Here is a 25,563-nt window from a genome sequence, read left to right on the forward strand (position 1 = left end):
AGTTCAGCCATTACAGATAATCCCTTGACGCTGCTTTTAAGAATTTCTTAAGTAGAGCTGAAACACACTGACAACTCAGAACAATTGTGCCCTGTTGTGTGTGTGTGTGTGTGTGTGTGTTGGCAAGAATACTGGAAAAACCACACAGAGAGTACTTCTTCATTTTGCAATCTTATCAATGTAACTTATTTTGTGCAATGGTTACTGTTCCCCATTACTTGTTTAGCATCACAAGACAACAAACCTTCAGTGCCAAGGACAAAAAAAGATACTTCACTATTTACAAGAAAGTCACTTTGGCTAGAAAATCCAGCTTGCAAAGAGTTACTTATTTTTTGTGAATATCCTCATGACGTATAATTTTGTATGTGATCCAGTAAAATATGTTGAAGATGAGAAAGGCAAGTGGGAAGGCAGCTCGGGATATTGTATCAATCCTTTTGGCACGGTCCACAAATTTCTTTTGATGGAATCTGAATCTTTGGCATGGGAGGTGGTAGAGGATTGGGAGGTGTAGCTTTGACTGTGGTACCATCTTTTACCTGTAGGCAGTGACCCATCCCATAGCCACCAAAGTTAAATCGGCTGTCATGAGCTCCATCTTCTTCCTGAAGAAATAACAACCAACAACAAAAAATTAAGAAAAGTAACAAAACAATCAATTTGACTAAATTGCAGTATATAGTATGCTTTTTGCTTTTAAGATGTCCTTCAATAGAATGGGACAACTCACCACAACCAACTCACTGCAGGACTTGGAGCAGGATAATTCAACAATTCAATTTATTTAAAATAATTTAAAAATATTTTACTTTTTGTCATTATATTTTATTCTGTCCCTTCTTTAATTATTCTATTCCATCATTTCTTTAATGTTAGTATAACTCTTGTTCAGTGGCAAATTGTCCATAGCAAGTTGGCTACGGCAAATTGTCCCTCAATGAATTGGCTGTGACAAATTGGCCATGGCAAGCTGTCCTAGACCCTCCTTCAAGGGTTGAAGAGATTGGGTTTCTGGTTGTCCAACAGGATGACTTTATGAAATCTCTTTGCTTTGATAAGACCAATATATTTTGATAAAGAACAGACAGATAATTTAAAACTATATTGTCTTCTTGATGAGTGCCAGGGATATAAGGGATGCTAATCCAGATCTAATAGCCTTACACCTGTTTGGCAAATGTACAGGTATTTTTCACAAATAGCTTGATTAATGTAGAGTTTTAGCTAAAAGTAGATCTAATGATAATGGTAAATTCCACAGAAAGCTGCAAAATTTGAGTGTAATATAACTCTTTCTGGAAGATTTCTTTTTCCATTCTAAAAGGTAACACGTTTACATAAAAAATACTATGATATGATTAATTATTAATGCATTAGAATATTTGGGAAAGAACAATCAAATTCCTGCTGCGTTCATATTTTTGGATGCTGAGAAGGCCTTTGATCGAGTTAACTGGCAATTTCTGCTGAAGATATTGCAAAAATGGAGATAGGAGATAGCTTTTTACAGTCAATTAAAGCAATATACCAACAGCAAACAGCACAAATCATAGTCAATGGAAGTCTAACAGACTCTTTTCAAATTGGAAAAGGTACAAGACAGGGCTGTCCTTTGTCCCCACTACTGTTTATTATAACTTTGGAAGTATTGTTGAATAAAATACGGGGCTTGGATGGCCTAAAAGGGATCAAGATTAGGCAGCAAGAATACAGAGTCCGCACTTTTGCGGATGATTTGGTCATAATATTGGAACAACTGCAGGAATCCAGTATGGTTTTAATGAATACGATTAATCAATATGGTCAAGTGTCTGGTTTTAAAATAAATTTAGGAAAAACAAAAATATTAGCTATAAATATGAATACTAAACAAAAGGAAGAACTAGGAGGGATGCTAGGATGTGAGGTAGTCAAAAAAGTCAAATATCTTGGGGTTAATATTTTAACCTCAAATGGGAAATTATATAAGCATAATTATGAACCACTTTGGCATAGTATACAGATAGAGATGAAAAAATGGGAGAAATTGCACTTATCTTTGTTGGGTAGGATAGCGGCAGTGAAAATGAACATCCTACCAAAATTTTTATTTCTCTTCCAAATGTTACCTATACTTAAAAAAGATGTGAATCTTTTAGAATGGCAGAAGGGTATCAACAAATTTGTATGGGCAGGAAAGTAGCCGAGGGTAAAGATGAAAATAATGCAAGATGTACACGAGAGAGGAGGCTTGAAATTACCTAATCTAAAACTATATTATGATGCAGTGGCGCTATCTGTAATTAGTGATTGGACTCATTTAACTAATGATAGAATACTGAATATCAAGGGACACGATCTGGTATATGGTTGGCATGCTTCTCTGTTATTCAACAAAAAATTGGATAAGAATTTTAAAAGTCATATTTTAAGAAATGCTTTACTGCAGGTCTGGAAAAAATACCAATATAAATTAAATGACAAGATACCCATGTGGGCAATTCCTAGATATACAATTGAAAATATGAATACAGCACAAAAACAGGATAGAACTACCTACAGACAGCTTCTCATTCTGGAAAGGGGGGTTCTACAACTAAAATCTTTAGAGGTATTAAAAGAGGAGAAGGTAGTTCAAACATGGTTCCAGTATGGGCAATTACAGGCCAGGTGGAAAATAGATAAAAAATTGGTTTTATCCAAGTTGAGGATAATTTGTTTAAACAAATAAGAGATCAAAGCTTAATGCATATAAAGAGGATATATAATGTACTAATACAGATGGATTCGGAAACAGAATTAGTCAAAGATTGTATGATAAAGTGGGCTCAAAATATTGAAGAACCAATAATGTTGGATACATGGGAAAGAATATGGGTAAGAAATGTGAAATTTACACAAGCTCAAAACCTGAGAGAAAATTTTTATAAGATGTTCTATAGATGGCATTTAGATCCTAAAAAGCTGGCTTCTATGTATCCGAATGTACAGCCTAAATGTTGGAGGTGTGGTTCTCTAGATGCTACATATTTTCATATATGGTGGACCTGTAAAAGGTTAAGGCATTTGGATAAAAATATGGTGGATTATGCAAAATATCTTAAAAGAAGGATAAAGTTTTACTCTCAGTTATTTTTACTAGATATATGTACTGACTTTACAGTGGTAGAGACTAACTTGGTTCTGCACCTAATACGGCGGCAAGACTGTTGGTGGCGCAATACTGGAAGAAAGGAAGACTTGCCTACAACTCAAGAATGGACATTGAAGTTACAAACTTAGCCGAGATGGCTAAAATATCAGCATATCTGAAAGATCAGTCAAATGAAAGATATAAACGAGACTGGAAAAAATGGATTGACTATATACAAAACAAATATGGGACTAAGAAATTCCGGATAGCCTATGCTTAAGATCAGGAATGAATTAAATTGTTCAAAGTTATGTAACAGGAAGAAGCTAAGATCAATGTAGAGGTTATTAACCCTTTTTTTTATTTCTTTTGTCTCAATATATTTAGACTGTGATTGTTAAAAAATCTATACCGTGTACGGGCTCTGGGAAGTCGGGGGGGGAGGTAGGTGGGGTGTTTGGAGGGAGGCTGGGGGAGGGGGGACATATACTATATGTTAGATTTCAACGTAATTCAATTTCACATGTATACTGTCTCTCTTTAATTTCTCCGTAAAAATAGGACAAGCTGAATACATTGACATATAGTAGAAATACACCAAGGGGAGGAGGAGTGGGATAGAAGGAAGAGGGGGAGAGAGGGCGGGAGAGAGGATGGGAGGGAGGGTGAGAAGGAAGGGAGGGAGTGGACTGGGAGAGAGGAGTGGTAGAGGGGGAGGGGAAGTAGGGTAGAGGGGAATGATGGAGGGAAGATAGTAAGTTGGAGGGGGCGGAAGAAAAGAGGTGTATGGAGAGCGGAAGATGTATATTGGGTTTCTATTTGAGTTTGAGTTTTATTTATTTATATTTCTGGGGGTATTGTTGACAAGAGGAACTGCTGTGATTATTGTTTAATGTTGTATGGCCCCGGTTATGCACAGTATATATGTGACTGTATGAAAATGAAAAATGGAAAATAAAACATTTAACAAGGAAAAATACTATGATAAATCTGGATATGTAGTTTCTTCTAAACTTTTAATTAGAGTTTTGAAAGACTGTGGTGAAGCATGTTCCCAAGCTGCTTTCTTTTTCACCTGCAAAAGGCAAACAGATCCAGGTAAAAAGATTAATTAAAGAACTAAGGAGTCCATGTTTGTATTTTAAATTTATTTGCATGCTGTCAGCTATGGTAATAATTTATTATATGAATTACACTTTTGACTTTTTAGCTTTTCTCAAGAATGATGAGTTTCTGCTTTCCAGAGGGTCGATTGAAGTTCCTGATGAATTTGAATGATTAAAGGTGGTCTAGAAAAAAATAGATAATAAAGGCTAACACAACTTTCCATCATCCCCTCCCTTTGCTTTATAAAAACATGAATTCTGAAAGTTCTGTACTACATATACAGTATTGTATGTACTACATATAATAAGTATTTACCAGTGGAATAGTTTTGCTTCCTCTTCTATTCACCAGAATTGGTAAGGATTTTGGAAATATTCAGTTACAGATACATGCTCCTTATAAAACATTTTTCTAGTGAGAAAATAAAAGTGAGTTTTAAATAGTTATTCTATCCATTAAGAAAAAGGATGTAGTAGATTGACATAATTATATTTTTGAATATATTATCTTATTACCAGTTATATTTTGAATGTTTCTGTGCATTAAAAAAAACACCCAAGATTTTGTGTCCAACAGTTACTGATGTGCAAGCAATATGTGTTACATCAGGTATTAATAACAATATGATATTATTTACAAACCTGAAAATTGATAAGTATAGCGCAGGAATGTGACAGGAATGGTCTGTTTTTTCACATTTTCATTTGAATGACAAGGTGCTATTGATAGAGGGAAACGAAACAGTCCAACAGAGAGAACATTTAAACATTAGGACTTGGCTGTCTAGCTTTGGTTGAGCTATACCTTTATTTTAAGACATATAATATATGATACAGTTTTGGATAGGAGAAAAGAAGTAATTCCAGTTCCTGGTTTTCAAAAGATTGGATATGAGGGGAGCATAAATTCGACTTGATATTTGCCTTTGCCAGAAGAAAAGTGATGAAGGAAAGCCTGAAGAAACATGACATTCAAGATGTCCTCGTGTGTGGATAAAAGGACTAAAACTTCAAGGTAATGGATGAAGGCTTATTTAAGTCTCCACAGCTATATGGAGCAACCTAGCTGGAAGAGTAGAGTTTTGGTTGCAAGCATCCAGATATGCACTAGATGGTATAAAGAGATATATGATAGTGTCACAATTGGAATAGAGGTTCCCATACTTGATTCTGGGCATAACAGAAGTTCTGCTGAATGGAATGGATGGCATGGAATGGAATGGAATAGGATAGGGATAGTGAAGAGGTATATGAATCAATATGAATTAATATTGGCTTTTGTTATGAATTGCTTATGTTACTACATAATTGTCACTGATTAAATCAATATTTGCTGTTTGCTTTGATATGATATACTACTAGAAATCATTTATTAAGAATTAACCTTTGTTATTAGCTTTTGCTTATATTATTGTATCCTGTCCGAAATTAGTTGTTTTCTAGCATAGCAAATTGTAATCCTAACACTAGATGGCATTGCTGCAAATGTTATCTCACTGCTGCATCTCGCTTCTATTCTTGGCTTCAAAAGCTTGGCTTCAAAGCTTGGCCCATTTTGAAAGCTAGTAGAAAGAATTATTAGATGGGAATATGAGGCCCTGTAGATAAAGGAACCAAGCTAGAAGAAGAAATTGTTACACAAGAATAGTAGGCCGCATAGATAAAGGAACCAAACTAGGGCGTTTTCCTGGCTCATAAATCCTTAAAGCATTCTGCCGAAAAACAACTTGGCAAAGGGGGACTGTCACCCTCTACACAAGATATAGGAAACTCCACAGGTAAGGTAGAGACAGGAGCCTGAACAAAGAATGCTTTAAAGATCACATTGGTAACGAATCTTTGTCTCTGGTTGGGTAGAGTGCCGAGATGGGAGTGCACCCATGTGTGTGCACGCTCGTATACAGGAAACCGGAAGAGCAACTGCCAGGCGTGCATATCTTCTGGTTTCCAGCGTGCATATGTGCACCGGCCACCTGGTTTTCCAGTTTTTGGCATGCATGCATGCATGAAGACCAGCTGGCCAGCACGCATGCACACACTCGAAACCAGTATAGTGTCAATGAAGTGTCCCTCCCAGCCCACCATTGAGAACAAGCCAGCACAGTCCCCCCTCCTACCATTTCTACCAAGGGAGTGCAACTGCTTCCCAGCTGCCGCTCCTCTTACTCTGGCACTGGACAGACATTCCACCCATGTGGACTCAGCTCCTGCACTGCTCCAGCACCCCAGAAGAGCAACAGCAGTAGCGGCAGCTGCAGGATGAAGGGCAGGAGTGACTGGCTCGTCCCCACGCCCACTCCCCCACCAGGGAGTTGGGCCCTCCGCAACGTCTCCATGTGTAAGAAGCTGTGCTTTCCTCTGGCTCTCCTGGGCAGCTCGTCACCCTGAGAGCAGCTCTTCCTCCTCCCCCAGCATCCCGGCCAGAAGGGGCAGTGCAAGAACCTCTGCCACCCTCTTGCCCCTCATCCGGTCGCCCCACCTACTGCTCCTGCCATGACTGGAAGTGAAGCAAGGGGGTGGCAGCAGTTCTCATGCCACTGCTTCCACCTGGGATGCTGGAGGAGGAGCTGCTGTCAGGGAGGTGAGCTGCCCCAGGAGGGCCAGAGGAGAGCACAGCTCCTCACAGATGGAAATGCTGCCAAGGGCCCAGCTTGCTGGCAGGGGAGCATCTGTGGAGGCCAGCCGGTTGCTCCTGCCCCTTGCCCTGTGATTGCTGCTACTGCTGCTGTTCTTCTGGGGCACCCGAGTTGGCCAGGCACTCTGGACCATGGCATGCATCAGTATCATGAGCTGGAGGGCTGGGGCCATGCAAGAAGCCCACTCAGGCAGGGAGGGAGGGAAGTCCTGGCCAACAGCTCTGCTCCCCTAGGAAGCGACCGCTGAGATCCTCTCTTTGCATCTTTGGGCACGTGAACCACTGCCTGTTGCTCTTCTGGTTTTCATGTGCACAGAAGCACCAGAAACTGGAAGAGCAGCTGGCTGGAGTGCATGCATGTGCCAGGAAGATGATCTTTCAGTTTCCAGTGCATGCATGTGCATGGCCAGCTGTTCTTCACACACGCATGTGCCCCAGAAATCGGAAGATCCTTTTCCCAGCATGTGCATGCACACTGGGTGGCTGGTCTTCCAGTTTCTGGTGCTCACACATGTGTGAAGACTAGCTGGCCGGCGCGCCAGAACCTGGAACAGCAATGGGTGACAGCTTGCATGTCCAGAGAGATGCCTCTGCATGCCACTTCTGGCACATGTGCCATCACGGCCCTATACCATTTCAGACAAGTGGTTATCCAATGCCTTCTTAAAAACCTCCATTGTTGGAGCACCCACAACTTCTGGAGGCAAGTAGTTCTACTGATAAATTGTTCTAGATGTCAGGAAATTCCTCCTTAGTTCTATGTTACAACTCTCTTTGATAAATTTCCATCCCTTCCTCCTTTTTTTTGCCTTCAGGTGCTTTAGAGAATAATTTGGCCCTCTCTTCTTTGTGGCAGCCCCTAAGGTATTGGAATATTACTATCACGTCAACCCTAGTCTTTCTTTTCATTAAACTAGACATACTCAATTCCAGCAACTGTTCTTTATGTTTTAGTCTCCGGTTCCCTAATCATCTTTGTTGCTATTCTATGTACTCTTTTTGAGTGTCAACTTTTTTTTTAACATTGTGGTGACCAAACTAGTTTGTATGTCACAGAAATGCAGGTAGTTGTAAACAGTGGCAAATAAATAATAAGAGCTAAGCAAATCCCTTTAATCTAAGTTCAAATACAGAAGCCATGGTAATTAGTGATTCTAAGCAAGTCGCTGTACTCACCACTTTCAGCATTACATATTTTCCAGTCATTTGAATATAAGTAGAATCTGTCTCTTACAAAATATGTCCTAACAATTATTTTATTGATTCATCCATCCTTAGCTTCAAATAATAGCTCATTCTGCAGTGAATAAAAACTCACATACTTTCAGGTATTGCTAGATATGTTGCAACTAATAATGTACATCTTCATTTTCTTCTTCCCTTCCCAAATTTGGTATTATGAAATCCTATGTTGATTTGCTATGTAAATCATAATTATTTCCTCCATGTAGCCTTTATTTTGAGGCATAGAAAATATGACTTGGCATCTGCAAGTTCCGTAATTTTCATCCATCACAATCAATTATTCAGAATGTCTGAAATTGAAATCCATCTGTAAATTAGGTTTGGAAGGAATGCTTCAGTTGTCAAGCTAATTCTTACAGACTGTATATCATTACGTGCTTCCAGAAGTTATAGGTGCTCCAGCACTGGAAGTTTTTAAGAAGAGATTGGACAGCTATTTGTCTGGAATAATATAGGTACTCCAGCTTGAACAAAAAGTTGGACAAAAAGACTTCCAAGATCCCTCCCAACTCTGTTATTCTGTTACTATAATCCTCTTGCTATCGCAGTCCAGAATAAAATGACATAGTCTCAATATTCACTCGGTTTCAAAAGAAATGATGACTTTGAACTGAGTGCATTCAAGGCACTGTCTAGTTTATATTTAATTTCTTTACATTTGAACTGCTATGGAGAGCAAACAACTTTATCAAATACAGGGCTTAATTGAATTTCAAGGACAAAAATGCAAATACTAGTTTTTTGCCAGTAGGTCAGTAGGGCATCTATTAGGTTTCAATATATGTCAGCACAGAATAGAAAATGTGTTTTATTCTACTAGTACTGAAATAGGACCACAATCTGCCATATAGTCCACAAAATAGGGGCTCACTTAAATGAATGAAATATATGCCACATTGTGTTCCTGTGTGGTTAAAAATAAAGATATAGATTTATGTTAATTAATTCTTAGAAAAAAAAGATAAATCAGTCATTACAAATCCATAAATAATTGTTGAAAATCATAGACCTGTTTCTGGATTTTCTTGTGTTAACATCTGCCCTCTGAGTATAATAAATATTTGGAAATAGAGAATGCTCAATACAGGTAATCCTTGATTTACAACTGTTCCTTTAGTGAGCATTCAAAGCTACAATGGTACTGAAAAAAGTGATTAGACTATTTTTCACTTACAAACATTGTGGCGTCCCCACGATCATGTGATAAAAATTCAACTGATTCATATTAAGATGGTTGACTTGTCCCAGCGTCATGTGATTACATTGTGCCACCTTCTGACAAGCAAAGTCAATGGGAAACAGATATCACTTAACAACTATGTTACTAACTTAATAATAGCATTGTTTCATTTAACAACTGTGGCAAGAAGTGTCATAAAAATGGAGCCAAATTGGAGCTCTACCCCAGATTCCAGGACACAGAAGGAAAAAAATAGTAATGATGATGGACTTAAGAAGATAATTTTTTTCAGACCAAGATTGACAACCAAGACAAGCTAATTTTAGTAGCAGCTGGTGGGCAACGAGATTACCTGAGAGATCCTTCAAGCAACAAAGTGCGGAGAGAAGTCTATAAAAACCTTATAAAGAGATAAAAAGAAGACTGACACCACAATTGGCAAGAGAGATAAGACTGTTTTGTTACTAGAAAGATACAGGTTGACAATGAAAGTTGATAATAAAAATTAGTTGATTTTGGTAATTAATAAGTAGGAATTTAGTAACTCTTAGATTGTTTTAGATTGTTATCCAATGTTTATTCGCTAACAATTAATTAACTATAATAACAATAATGAAATGATACAGCTTAATGATATATACATGTACTGGCAATCTAGTAAAAGAAATTTGGATATAAATTGCAAATTGTGACTTGGGAAAAAGACCTATAAATTTTATTAACAAATTTTTATTTAGATCTTGTTATAAAGGTATAAGATTTTTTGGGGGGGGCAGGGGGTTCTGACGAGACAAGATGGGACATAAATAGTAAATGATTTTTAGCCAATTATAAAAACAACAAGGAAATGTCAATGGACATTGTTTAACAATATATACATGCTATAGTATTGGCAAAAATAATTTGGATATAAATTCTAAACAGTGAGTTGGGGGAAAGGTTTAGAAACTTTATTAATTGACTTTTACTTAAAAGATGTCAAAAGTGTAATGTTATTGGATGATTTTTTGAAATAGCTAATGAACAGTGATGTGGGGTCAGCTTTAGGCCTGGTGAGGCACTTTTTAGACTTGTGGACTTCAACTCGCAGAATTCCACAACCAGGCATGCTCAGTTCCGATTTAAAGTGACAGCATTTTTCCCCCTTGCAAAATAGGTTTTCCCATTCTTTTTCTTCTCCCTCCCCCTCCTTCCTCCCTCTCTCCCTCCCTCCCCCCTCTCTCAAACAGACACACACACACAGAGAAATTGGATCCCTCTCTCATTCACTCACTCTCACACACAAACACAGAAGTTGGATTGGATATATTTTCCAAAGGCTTGAAAGCAGCTCCTCTGCCATACCCCCCCTTCCCCTGCTGCCTTCCGATCAAACTTTTTGAATTCCTCCCCCCTCCCCACACACGCACCTTTTCCAGTTGTTTCAGAGACGATTTCAACTCTGCTTCTCCATGCCCTGCCCTGCCCTGCCCTCCCCTCATGAAAGGCCAGAGCTCTGTCAGACTGAGCTAGTTGCTCCCAGAGAACTCTAAAAAGCCTCTAAAAATGCCCTTTACAGGAGGCGAGAGAATACGTGCCTCATTTGCATAAGGAATTTTTTGCTTGTTAACCCTTGCTTAACTCTTAAAAGGCAAAAAATTCCTTATGCAAAAGAGGCCCCTAGTTCTCTGGCCTCCTCCTATGGCTAGCACAAAGCACTGTTCCAAGTCACTGTGAATCTGGCAGCAACTACCTTGGCTTTAATTATTTTTTAAAAATTCTTTAAAATTCTTTTTCTTTTCTTCATGACTGGTGAGGCCACGCCTCCCTTGCCTCTAGTGACTGCATGTCCCTGCTAATGAATGCCATTATGTGGTTGTGTTTTTAAGTATGAATGATTTGAGGTAAAAGCATGTTCAAATAATTGTAGTCAAATGAGAATGGTGGTACATTGATAGTAAGATATACAAAGATTTTTGATTTAAAGTGTATAATCTAATATGAACTATAAGTAATGACTGTGGAAGAAATGCACGATAGTTATCTGTAATCAGTCGACATGCCTTCTACAAGATGTAATGAAGGATGATTCTTTTTTTGTGTCTTTATTCTTTATTAAAATAAAAAAACTTTTCAAAAAAAATGGAACAAAATTCAGTTAACAATTGTCTCACTTAGCAACAAAAATGCTGGGCTCAATTGTGGTCATACATCAAGGATTACCTGTATTTCTACCCCTTTACCTGTTGGACATTTATTACAGAGTCTGTTCACTTATATGTTCATACAAATTCGATGTATAACTTATATGAACATATTACTGTATTGTGCAAAATTGAGAATGCACAGTGCTTAGAGGCAAAGATAGTAAAAAGCATCATTCTGCTCTTCTTTCCATGCATTTTGTCCCAAAGGTACCTTTTCAAAAGGTAACTGGACTTTTCTTTTCCTCGAAAATGTTTTGCATGTCATCCAAGAAACTCAATTCTGACTGATTCTCCAAGGAAAAACAAAGTCCAACTGCCTTTTGAAAAAGAACCTTTGGGACAACCATGACGTGGATGACTGAGAATCTTCATAGACACTTTTATGCACTTATTATGCTTAGATCATATACCATCTCTACAATGTAGTCCATCAAGGACATTCATGAAGATGTAGGGAAAAGCAAGTGGGGGGGAGGGGTGGAACTCATTGCTGCCATAAGGGCTCTACAGGATGATAACTCTGTATAGTTTCAGAATGGGCATTATTCTAGATTCTGTAAGATGTATTTTTGAGCAAAGGCATTACATACCCTAAGAATTGATGTAAATGTGGATATCTGCCAATGACGGCCCATGCATAATGATATCACCAGACAAATGCTGAGACTTAAAACTGCATTGGATGTCATGATACTATATAATCATGGCATTTGTATGATGATGTTCAATTTTGTTGTATTTAAATACAATGACAATAAAGATTATACTTACTTATGAGATTATATAGCTTTTATAGATATACCTAAAGCAATACACTGTTCCTCCAGAGTGTGGGCCTCTGTTCTTTGCACTGATACTAAAAACATCAGAGGCAGCATTAAATACATTTGCAAAATGATCTACTACAGACACTATTCTTTTTTTATCTCTTTAATATTAAAAAAAAACACCTGGTAATGAAATTTTATTAAGGTTGGATAGCAACTTCAGGATCATTTGAACTATGACTATTTATTTCAAGTACCCCACATCCCAAATTTCAGATGATATTAGGAGAAAACGAAGGAACCTTAAAGTGCAAGAGAATTTGGTGCAACATTTATTAGGCTCATCTTACCAACTCTTAGGATTCCTAGTTAATTGCAGAATTCTGGGTTAAAGAAAGGAAGTTAACTGAAGAGGTGAAAAAAAGAAACCCTAATTCCCTCCAAGATAAAAATTGAAACAAATTAATATAGAAAAGAGAACTCTAGTTGGTAATCTCTATGTGCATGTGAGCATAAATAAAGGATATTTTTCGAAATAAATTTCTATTAACCTGAAAAATAAATGTATGCTTATTTTTGTTTTCTGCATCTTTATCAATTGTTCTTGCCTATTTTCAAGAAAGAAGAACAATGTACATCTATGAACAAAACTGGAGTATTTGAACTTGGCAAATTACTGTTGTGATGAAGTCCCTGCTGAATATAAGCAAATTGTATGTCAGCTGAAAGACATCCTGTTTCCTATAAACAATCAGGCACTAGTTATAAATCATTGTAGTTGTTGTTAAAACACTTAAAGAGCCAAGGTGGCGCAGTGGTTAAATGCAGCACTGCAGGCTACTGCTAGATCAGCAGTTCAGCGGTTCAAATCTCACCGGCTCAGGGTTGACTCAGCCTTCCATCCTTCCGAGGTGGGTAAAATGAGGACCCAGATTGTTGGGGGCAATATGCTGACTCTCTGTAAACCGCTTAGAGAGGGCTGAAAGCCCTATGAAGCAGTATATAAGTCTACTGCTATTACTTATCCCCTGCTGTGCAACTGTCTACTGTGAGGTGAGATGTATGAAATTGTGCAAAAAAAGATATGTAAGATTAAGCAGCAAACTAGCCACAACATTCTGTTTTTGACGTACTGAGGCAACCTACCACAGATCCCTGAGAAATCTGTAAGTTTCATTCCAAGTTTTAAAAATATGATAGATCATGTTCTTTCTAATTCTAACTCAAGTTTAGTTTGATAATGCAATTGCAACAGTGGTGGGATTCAGCCAGTTCGTACCTATTCGGGAGAACCAGTTGTTAACTTTCTAAGCAGTTCAGAGAATTGGTTGTTGGAAGAAATCTCCTTTTGTTTTTTTTCCACTTTACAGGGCTAATCCTGTAAGGAAGGCAGGAAGGAAACATTCTAGTGTTCTTTCTAGCCTCATCTTTACTGCCCTGCTTACAGAAACTGCCTCTCCGGTTAACCCTTATTACATTGTAAAGTTAAGGTGAAGCGCCCATCGACGTGAGTGACGTTGAGTTGACCGCGCCCACCCAGTCACATGGCCAGCTGGGTAGCCACGCCTACCCAGCCTACCCACGCCTACCCAGCTGGTCATTAGGGCAGAGGACCGGTTGTTAAATTATTTGAATTATTTGAATCTCACCACTGAATTGCAAGCTACCATTTTCTAAAACCCTTGTTCAAACTGCTTTTGAAATAATCAGTGAGATGCTACACTTAGTGCTTTATTACATCTGGTTGAAGGATGGGTTTCCAGGTTTCCACACTTTTTAAAGCAACTTTAAATTTTACATGGTTTTTAAATTCTCCATATGTATGTTTATTTTAATTTTATTAATTATTGCTAAGTAATATCATTAGGTGTTGTGTTTCAGGAGGAGCCTTTGGAGCTGCTATCAGTAAGTGGTTTCAGGATGCTCACCGGAGAAGATAACAAGCAGCTGTGGCTCCTCCTAAGGATCTCCTAAGGATCTCCTCCTGTGGATCTCCTAAGGATCTCCTCCTGTGGATAAAAGACTAATGGTGCCACGCCTTAGTTGCAGAAGTCAATGTTGTTCTCCGTTCGTGTGTAACCATTGAGAGAAGCCTTTAGCCAAGTGTCTGGATTCACGTATTTAGTTTGAGTGAAGATTTTTTGTAAGAGCCGTTTATCTATGTTTATTCTGGGCTTGCAGTCAGCTTGAGCCGGGACTGATAAAGACATTCTTTTGCAAGCTTCGTGTGGCTGTCATTTGTGAATGAGCGAAGAGGGGGGTCAGAATAATTAGGTATGTGAAATACTTGTATACAAGTAGTCCTCAACTTACAATAGTTCATTTAGTGACCATTCAAGGTTCCAACAACACTAAAAAAAAGTGACATGACCATTTTTCACACATATGACTGTTGCAGCATCCCCACGGTCACATGATTTACACTTGGATGCTTGGTAGCTGGTTCAGGTTTATGTCAGCTACCGTGTCCCAGGTCTTATGATCATTTTTTGCAAACTTCTGAAAAGCAAAGACAACGGGGAAGCCAGATTCACTTAACAACCATGTTACTTATTTAACAACCTCAATGATTCACAAACACAAAACTCATTGAACAAATTTCTCACTCTCAACAACATAAATTTTGGGCTCGCTTGTGGTCATAAGTTGAGGACTATCTGAATATATTTATGATCATTTTAGTGTGAAAAATGGAAGGTGTTGGTGAAAGACAGTAGTGGACAGAGTTCTGTGCTATAATTTACCAAGCAAATAAATTTAATACAGTATATATCGGTGAGAATTCTGCACACTGTTTGAAACTGTGGGCCTGGGAGGCTACTTAGGAGAGAAACTGGAGGGTTGGTCATAAAAGTTGAAACCAATGATGCTGTCTTGGGAAGGATCAGTTTCAACCAGAGGTAGGTTCCTACCTATTCGGAGCAGTTTGGCTGAATAGGTAGTAATGGCAGCCTGGCCATGCCCCCGAACTGGTTCTCCAATGGTGCTGCCATCTTGGGTTTTGCTTCTGCACCTACCCAGAGCAATTTTTATTGCACTGGCTGACCACACCACTGAACAACCTGCTCCGACGTTCGCCCTGCCTCGCCTTTGGCACATGCATCCACAGAACTGCCTCCTCCTGCCTACACACAGGTAAGGATTCATGCTAACCTAGCCCCCCCTACTGGTCAGTATCTCCCAAAGCTGCTAGTGTTGCAAACCCCTCCACTTGGAGCTCCAAGTGGTGGGCGGGGTGGTGGGGGTGAGCTCTTGGTATACTTTTTCCACTGGCAGGAAAAATGCTGAATGGGATCCTCACTCACCTTTTGCCTGATCAGCTGGGTGGCCGGCCGGGAAAGTGGTGGGTAAGAGGCTGGGACTGTCTGGCATGGGCAGTGGCAGTGAGTGGTAAGGGAAGCGGGTCTTGGGAGATACCTTCCCTTCCCCTCCAGAGAGCCCATGTGGGGAGAGAGGAGGCAGGCTGGTTTGAATGCAGGCTGGTTTGAATGCCGGCAGCCCAATGCAGGTCTGCTCTCCACACCACCGGTGGGGTGGGGAGTTTTGACATCTGGGCTCTGCGGTTTTCCACAGCCTGCATTGCCCCTGGGGGTGTTTTGGGGTGATGGTGCATCCGGTTCCTCCTCCCCCCTTGTCCTGAGCCAGGATCAGGTGAACTTTCTTCCCTCCCTCCCACCCTGCTTGCACAGTCCAGCGCCTCTGCCTGCATTTTTTCCTATCTCCCACCCTTTCCTTCCTGTTGTTCTCTCCCGCCCCCCACTCGCCCGTGGATTTAAATACAAGCGTGGCCTCAGGCCTGCAAAGTTGAATGCTTCAATCCTTCTAGGAAATTTATGGCTTTTCCACACCCTAAATCCTCCGGGCGGTCTATTTTTGAGAGTTTTCCTCCTCTCTTCTCCCCCCACTTCTCTCCATCGGAGTCCCAAAAATTTTCACCACCATTTTGGTGGACATGGCTTGGTGGGGTGGGGGTCATGTGACTGAGTATATGTGAGTGACATCAGGTTGGCCATGCCCACTCATATGCCCCCCACCTAGCCACACCCACGGTAGTAAAAATGTTTCAACTACTCTGTATTTTGTTTCTGAATTTGGATAACACAAATATCTCACATTACAAAGCTTTATGATATTGCATCTTGCCATTGATATTGTTAAAATATTGCTCTTTAGGAAAGCATTCAAATCTCTTTAATTTTTAAAAAAACTTCTTTAGCTTCAGACGATGGTATTAAATGCATTTGAATTTCCAAACATGCTTTTGTAACAATTAAAAATTAAATGCACAATATCTGTGCAACATAGCCCATCAAGAGGATGCTAAGTGTCATATACTGTAGTATTATAAATCATCTACAGCTGGATATGACATTCGGTTTCAGTGATATCATTATTCACAAAGGAACAGGAAGAAATCCATCAGGCATATGTATAGAAAATTACTGAATACTAAAGAGCTTTTTAGTTTTTACTTGCATAATTACAAAAGGAGTCTAAGTTTACAGTATTGTGAATATGCCAGTGCATATCAGTTAGAAACAATGAGTTCAATCTATAGAAAGTGATTTTAAACGAATTATAGAATCTTCCTAAATTATGTTGCAGGATTTAATTTTTAATTTCCATTTCTGTTTAATATTCTTACCTGCAAGAAAAAGGGTTTTTTCCCCCAATAGAATATATACATATGGGGGGAAGGAACTTAGAATAACTTTATTGTCACTTACAATGTACACTAAACAGCATACATTTGTTGGAAGAAATGTCCATCTGGGTTCAATTCCAAGTGGGAAGACAGGCACTGGAAACATCGAGACTGCTTGGAAAGATGGTTTAATGATGGACAGGACAGGTTTGAGGTCCTGAGCAAAAAGAGCACATGGGTGAAAGAGGAGAGAGATTTTTAACTTCTGTTGGGCTTTGAACTTGCTTCCTGTTCTTGTGTAAGAAATGTAATCTGATTGGTTGTCAGACTCCCATGAGGCCATGCAGGGGTAACTTTGGGGGTTGTCTTGAATCCCAGGCCTGGTTGAATTTTGCTGGGTGATGATGTAATTAAGGGGCATTATGGCTTAATGACTTTGTCCTGGTTTAGATCTTGAGTGAGGGCTAATCCTATCATGTCCTGAGGGCCATGTCTTAATCCCATCACCCTGGACCTGAAGCATGGGGCGGGGGGGGGGGGAATAGTGAGCTGCAGGGAGCTGCTTTGCCTTTAAAACATGTTTCTCCATTTCTCATCCAGGGAAATATAATATTCTGCCTTTTTAATATTTCCTAAAATATTTCATTCTTCTAGGAGGGGCAGACACTGATTTGCATGCTTCACTAAGGATGACATGTGGAGCCTTATCTGCACCCCCAGATACTTAATACTGCAAATGGGAAACTGCCAATTACCTCCTCTCGACCAATCAGATCCCATAGATTAGGCCTCCTCCGAGTCCCATCCGCCAGTCAGTGTCGACTGGCAACCACGCGGAGGAGAGCCTTCTCGGTGGCAGCTCCGACCCTATGGAACGATCTCCCCGTGGAGATTCGTACCCTCACCACCCTCCAGACCTTCCGCATAGCCTTCAAAACCTGGCTGTCCCGACAGGCCTGGGACTAAAGACTTCAACCCACCCGAATTGTAAATGAATGTTGTGTTTTTAACGATGTACTGTCTTATGTGTTTAATTTGTATGTCTTCCCTTCCTTTTGAACTGTAAGCCGCCCTGAGTCCCCCCAGGGAAAAGGGCGGCATATAAATAAAACTACCTACCTACCTACCTACCTACCTACCTACCTACCTGCTTCTTCCATAAGTTTCATGTGAATATTTTGTCTCCTTAGTGCTTGTTTTGCCTGGCCTCCTACTCATTTTGATTTTGTACTGCGTTCACCCAGTGTACAAATCTTATGGTGCATTATGCAATGAGAATTTTGTTTTTCACCCAGTTTGTTGCAAAGCCTAATGTATCAAAGAATATGACTGGGCCAAGGTCACTAAAGTGGATACCATGTCTAAGGAAGGATTAAAACCTAGTCCAGCACTGTAACCATTACATCTGATACTCTGGAAATTTATACGTGAATATATATGAGAGTATTTTAATTGGTAGGATTAAAAATTTGCAGGACTAAATCCTGCAAAGGGTCCTTAGGCTTGCCTTGGAGTGAAAAAATAGGCAATATATTTCTGGAGTATTTATATACAGTAGAACTAATTTCTCTTTCTTCTGTTATGTAAACATGTTAAAGAGAGAGGAAATCAGAACACCATTTAGCTATAGATTTTACTTTCGTACAATCCCATTTGTACTTTCTCTTGTTCTTAGTTGTCACATGCTCATTCTTTCCCATTATTGTAAATGTTATGTTCCCCTGATTTTCTCTTTAGGGCAGATCATGATGTGCTCAGGAACCCATTTGTATGATTTGATGTCCAGGAAAGTAATGTTTTGTTTTATGTTGGTCTACTAATAGATCAGCAAGTCACAAGTTATCAATGTAAGTCAGAGAAGAACTGGCACTTGTCCTTCCAGAACATTGGCTGGAACACCAATTCCTCATTCATATGGATGTATTCAAAACACTGTTTTATTAATATAACATCAATTAATTTTTTCCCTTTCTACTCCTGTTGTTCTGATGTCATCAGTCTTGAGGTTTAGGTAACACAAGTGCTAACATCAGAATAAACACTGTCAGGTCTAATATTGTATGAAATGTTGGTTCAGTGTTGTGATGACTTTTTGTCTTTTGGGAGATAGATGGTATCCTGCTTGACTTGTTACATGTGACAAGTGCTTGTTAAATTATTCAGGGGAAACAACAAAAGGATGTTTGCATTACGCACTGTTTTTTATGTCTTGATCACAAGCCTAACGCTTTCCTTACAATACAAAATGCCAATAATTTTTAAAGAATCCTTTTAAAATGACAAATTATAAATCACAGTAAGTTGAGTGCATAATACGTAGACTCCATCCAGATATGAGTATATCCAACAAGGAAATATGACATAATGATGTAACAATGATTATGAGTATAGATAACTCTAAAAGATGATGAACTCAGTCACAGAAGATAAAACATTAAAGACTGTCATTTCATGAAATTTTCATGTTCAGAGGGAGTGGCCACTAAAAACATTTGACTAAAAATTAATATTATCTTTAAGTTCTCTTAGAGATACTCGTAGAAGTATTTAGTGGACTATTAAGGAATGTGCATTTTTTTATCTGACTCAGTAACTTCTTGGACCAAATAAGATGACAAAAATGAATTCTAGCAATTCAAAGGAACCTCCACACTTTGTGAAGGCCAAACTTGATCATCCTTGATTTATGACCAAAATTGGGACTGGAACTTTTGTTGCTAAGCAGTAAAGTTAAGTGAGCCTGTCAGCCTCTGCTTTGCTGCTGCTTCGGCTGCCATTGAAACGGGGAGGGGGGCATGGTATTTGGGAAGGGAATCATTATGTGCTGGAGGAAGATTCTAGACACTGGCCTGACCATCTCATTGCGCATGTGTAGGAAGGGAGTTTCCCGCCAAGGTTAACTGTCCAGCATTCCATCCTAGTGATGTTTTTTGAAGATATCTCCCACCTGACAGTTGGGTGAATTATAATTGGACTATGGATTGGGGTGCCAAGGGGGGGGGATTGAACTATACATGATATTCTTTGCTTTCGTGCCTAATTAACCAGATTCAGCTTTGCTTCGCTACTATTCATTTGTAATTAGTAAAAGTACACTTAATTTCAAACAAATGGAGTTGAGTGGTTTCTTTCCTGATTATTAGATGAAGTAGCACCTGATAATAAGCTGAATCTCACCTAGCACCCAACCCAGAGCGAACAACTTCTGAGGGGGGTGCCCTCATAGAAGGAAAAGAAAAATGTCTTTACATGAAAGCGACCAGGAAGAAGACATGGGTGCAATGGCAGCACCATCTTTAAAAGAAATGCTAGCTGAGAGTAGAAGAACCTGCTGTTCGACCCAGATGGACTTGGGGTGTGGGACAGAAAGAGGAACCTGAGGAATTACAAACTGGGGTCACGAGAAGGAGACCAAGAAAAACTCCAGCTGCTGACTGGAGTGGCTCTGGAGAGGAAGACTACAAAATGTCCCAAGCCATGAGACTCCTCGAGGAGGCATGGAGTGAACACCGGATTCGAGAGAGAGCTGTGGAAAGGGAACCAGCAGAGGAACTGGAAAAAAGGTACCCGCTGCAGAGCTTAAGGGAGACTGGAGGGGCCGAAGGTGGATTTGCGCAAGAAAACCATGCACCGACCTCCCCCCCTGCAGCTAGAGACATTCATAGAGCGGGGGGGGGGGGCAGGCGATACCAGATGGCTAAGGTCCCATCCTTAAGCGTAAAATATGATAGAGAACCCAGCGGCCTCGGGTTGTTTATTATTCAGGTCTGGAATTATATGGAAATATATGGGCCTGATTTGGTTACTGATGAATCTAAAGTGAGAATAGTGTTAAGGGCTTTGGAGAAGAAAGCAGCTGACTGGATGGTTGGATTACATAATAGTAACTCCCCTCTCTTGAGGAATTTTGATGACTTTATTGCAGCAATGAGGAGAAGGTTTGATGACCCCCTGACCGAGCGTCAAGCCAGATTAAAATTTACGACCCTCAGACAGGGAAAGAAAACTGTGCCTGAATATGTGCAGGAATTCCGGGAGTTGTAAGCCTATATGAGGGGATGGTCGGAAGAGGCCTTGTTGGATCGATTTGCTGATGGCTTGAATAAAGATGTTTACCAACAATGCATAAACAGGCGCATTCCCCGCCATTTGGAGCCTTGGTATGAGAGTGCTGCAGATATTGAGCTGGACTTAACCAGGCTTCGTTGCATGGATGAGGGAGAAGTTGAGAAATCCCCTCCACCACCACCCCTAAAAAACCCCTCCCAAGGAGTGAAAAAGGGGGTAGAGGAGGTTTTGCAAGCAAGCCCAAGACCTGACAGAGCCATTATGCAACTGTGTCCAATTTTATGAACATTGTTGCCACTGTTGGTAAGTGAATCCAGCTTCCCCATTGGCTGATTGTTGTAAGCTGGTTGGAAAGTCACAAATAGTGATTACGTGATTCCAGCATGCTGCAAATATTGTAAATACATGCCAATTGCCAAGCACCTAAATTATGATCACATGATTATGGGGACACTGTGACACAGTGTAAGATAGGTCATTTTGTTCAGCACTGTTGAAACTCTGAACAATTGTTAACCAAAGGGTGAAAATATAGAATTATCTATACACTGAAAATGAGAATTAGGTTCATGTTGTCTGTGGAATAAATATTTTCCAATGTATTATTCTTGTAGTGAAAATCACACCCTATTCCAGTGAGTATATAAAACTGCTGATAACAATAGTAATAGGCACCTTTGGTACAATCCCAAAACAACTGAATCACCACTTGAACACCATCAACATTGATAAAATCACCACCAGTCAATTACAAAAGGTAGCTTCACTTGGAACTGCTTACATCCTGTGATGATACCATTATCATCAGTATTAACAACATTTGTCTATTCCAGGTCCTGGTAAGAACTTGATAAGTTGATAAAAATGTCAAAACTAATCTAAACATCTGGCTGACTATGTAACAAACCATTATAATAAAGATAGGTGAATTCTCACATGTATATATACATATTGGATACTTAGGAAATAAGGATTTGGAGGCAGTTACACTATAGACTGCAAAAAGAATGATTCATTCAATCTGAATGTAGACAACCAGGAATTGAACCTGATTTAATGTCATCTGTTACCATCTAATTACTGCATAATGTTTTCAATAACCGTGCACTGTAAAACTGAACTACCAAAATCCATATTGGTCCAAATAAAATGAGACACTGAAGGTGCCATTGAACTAGGTTGATGGAAATCTAGAAGAAATCCAGGACAAAAGAAGTACACAGAAAGTTCATGAAGCTTAGAAGAGCATTTTGTCTAATAGAAGAACTGGGGTATATATGATCTTATGAATAATGGTGATTGCCAGTTTATAATATCATGCATATATTAGCATCTTGTCTCCTTGTCCAGCTCTCAATTTACCCAGAAATTTGGATTGATGCTCTAATTTCCATTGTTCCATAAGTTGATGATGCTTTTACCCTCAAGCCATTTCCAATGGTCCCAGCCTGTGTCTGTTCTCAAATTTGTTGATCAGCAAATAGCAAAACAATAAAATAAAAATGGAAATGATGCAATGACATATGGAACAAGGTAAAATAACAAAAAGAATGGCATAGTTAGTGAATGGCATCAGAATGAACTGCAGGAAGCAATTCAGAAGGAAATCAGTTGGGGCTGACTATGAAAAGTCAAATTAAGTAATAAAAAAACCCAAAATAGTACAGTTAAATGGCCTGGTAAATATCAAAGGAAATCCAAGACAAAACCAGCTCCGAATAAATAGATTATTTTTAGGAGCCCTTCCATTCCTTTACATTAAAAAAACTTAGCAGATACGGTGTATACTATGACTGATTCCATGGCAAATAAAGCAGAATTTAAACTTTTTCATAATTATTAGAATAATGGTCAAAAGTATCAGGAGAAGACAAGTGCTGAAAAGTCATTTACATTGAATAGGAAAGTAATATTCAAAACTAGTTTAAAGTTGTTTAAATGTCATAAGTTTGAGTACAAAGACCATTCAGTCTGAATATTGACTAAATGTGGGTGTGCTTGTCCTCATTGGTATGCCAATTACAAAGACCACTGGCAGTAAATGGATTTCTTTTAAATTCTCAATTCCTTTCATTGAATATATGAGCAGTTATAATTATGCTGAACGTAGGATATTGTACCTTGTGTTGCCTCCTTTGCCTTCTTCGAAGCCTCAAAAATTCTTTGTGCTGCCTTGACACAAAGTTCACTGCCGCATATTCAAGCAATGCAGCAAAGACAAAAAGCAGACATACAGCCATCCAGATGTCAATAGCTTTTACATAAGACACCTGCAAGAGAAGGAAGCAAGAAATAAAATCATGGAGTCTTGCACTGAGGAATGACAAATGTGCTTGGGAACAAGGCTGCCAATGCATACAGAGATATACAGAATAATTGTACACAGAATAATTGTTCTTAGTATCTACAAGGGCCCCTCTGAATATTTTTATATTTTATTATTGAAGAATTTGATAAGCACAAAACATTCACATTTAATCTACATTGTTTGTTATGCTTTGCCATTCATTTGTTCCATTCCTCTGGGTATCAGTTTTAGGAATACATTTAATCCTTGATTGCAACTGAACCCAAAATTTCTGTTGCTTAGTGAGACATTTGTTAAGTGAATTTTGCCCCATTTTATGACCTTTCTTGCCACTGTTGTTAAATGAATCATTGCAGTTAGTAACATGTTTGTTAAATGAATCTGGCTTCCCCACTATCTTTATTTGACAGATGGTTGCAAAAGCTTGCAAAAATGACCCTGGGAGACTGCAACTGTCATAAATATGAGTCAGACGCCAAGCGGCCAAATTTTGATCATGTGACCATGGGGATGCTGCAATGGTTGCAAATGTGAAAAACAGTCATAAGTCACTTTTTTTCAGTGCCATTTTAACTTTGAACGGTCACTAAACAAACTATTGTAAATCAAGGATTGTCTGTACAGGAAACAATTTCAAGATTTTGATCCCCCTATTTGGAAATGTGAGGTATTGAACCAGGACGCTTCTGCATGCTAAACACGTGCCCTACGTTGATCTGTGGGTCTTGTTCACCCTCACTGACTTGATTTAAATTATTCAAATAGTTCATCAACAAAATATCAAAGACATAGTAAGATAGGAGGAAAAACAAAAGACGCAGCTGTTTTTCAGAATCAACTACATTTATATTCCTCAGAGTCAATTTACTTCCTCTAAATTGTCCAAATTTGTAGATCTTGTTTAATTTTTCTTCTTCTTAGGATGTTCTATCAAACAGTATTTATAATCCAGAGCGGCCCATCAAATCCCCCCATGTTTCATTAGTCCACCCGCATAGACTCAAGAGCAGTTCAAAACAATTCCAAAAAAAGACCATCCACACTACTTTGAAAGTCTTCAAAAGGCTCACCATTTACTCCCAAACTGCCAGAAAGCAAATCTCATAGCTACCATCTTTCTCTTGTCCCCCAGTCCCCCTGCCCTTTCTCTTTCCACTTGTACTAAGTTCTATTTAAAATAATCCATTGTTCCAGGGGTTGTTTGCCTTTCTTCACTTTGTTTCCCTTCTTTTTATCAAACCTGGCTTCAAGGTCTCTTCCAACTATGTAGTAGTGTAATGTCTTTTTTTATCAGTAGGAGTCATCTTAGCTCTAGCTTCCAATATTGAAACCAAGCGAAAGATATATCAGCTGATTGTCAAATAGTCAAAAAGATCATTTTTCTTTATAACATTTCTTCCAGTAATCAAAAAATATTATCTGCAAGTTTAAATCACTTTTCACAATACTGTAAATTCTAATCTGGTCTTTCTTATAGTTTAAACTTAATAGTCTCCCCTTATAGTTTCATTTCTTTTTTGTGTCTGTAATCTATCTCTGCATAGTAACTCGCTACTTTCTCTACGCTTTGGAGAATGTTTTTTTCAGTAATTCTTTTATTTATGGATAGGTCTCTAAAATAGAAGTTGAAAGTCATCTCATGCAGTTCCAATACTCAGTTCACAAATAGCTCATTAGTGCTTCTTTCTTCAGTTGCCTTGGGTTCAGTCTGGCCATAATGGCTGTCTCTCTTCTTCGTTGGTTGGGAGGGTGTCTTGGATTGAGCAGGAGAGCCGCTGCTCTCTCACAATCAGCAAAGGGTCCCTCCTTTCTTTGTATCGCCTCCAGGATGACTTTAGCCCCTTGGGGCCTCCCAAATGAAGAGGGATCAGCTAGGATTTACAGAGCCCCACTGTCAGATGCTACTTCATTTAATAATCAGGAAAGAAACCACTCAACTCCATTTGCTTGAGATTAAGTGTACTTTTACTAATTACAAACGAAAAGTAGCATAGCAAAGCTGAATCTGGTTAATTAGTCACGAAAGCAAAGAATATCATGTATAATTCAATCCCCTCCCCTTGGCACCCCAGGCCATAGTCCAATTATAATTCACCCAACTGTCAGGTGGGAGATATCTTCAAAAAAACATCACTAGGATGGAATGCTGGACAGTTAACCTTGGTGGGAAACTCCCTTCCTCCACATGCGCAATGAGATGGTCAGGCCAGCGCCTAGAATCTTCCTCCAGCACATAATTATTCCCTTCCCAAATACCATGCCCCCCCTCCCCGTTTCAATGGCAGCCGAAGCAGCAGCAAAGCAGAGG

At 39.2% G+C, this 25,563-nt stretch overlaps 1 protein-coding gene across 1 annotated transcript in view; it reads right to left on the reverse strand.

Moving 5' to 3' along the window:
• Positions 1-328: 328 nt before the first annotated feature.
• Positions 329-25,563, reverse strand: part of GLRA2 (glycine receptor alpha 2) — a 165,746-nt gene continuing 140,511 nt past the window's right edge. Inside the window, 3 exon segments of the mRNA XM_032226714.1 lie at positions 329-467; positions 469-608; positions 23,068-23,217. Of these exon segments, the coding sequence (XP_032082605.1) occupies positions 329-467; positions 469-608; positions 23,068-23,217 (429 nt within the window).

This window comes from Thamnophis elegans, chromosome 11 (assembly GCF_009769535.1).
Source record: "Thamnophis elegans isolate rThaEle1 chromosome 11, rThaEle1.pri, whole genome shotgun sequence".
Classification (NCBI taxonomy): domain Eukaryota; kingdom Metazoa; phylum Chordata; class Lepidosauria; order Squamata; family Colubridae; genus Thamnophis; species Thamnophis elegans.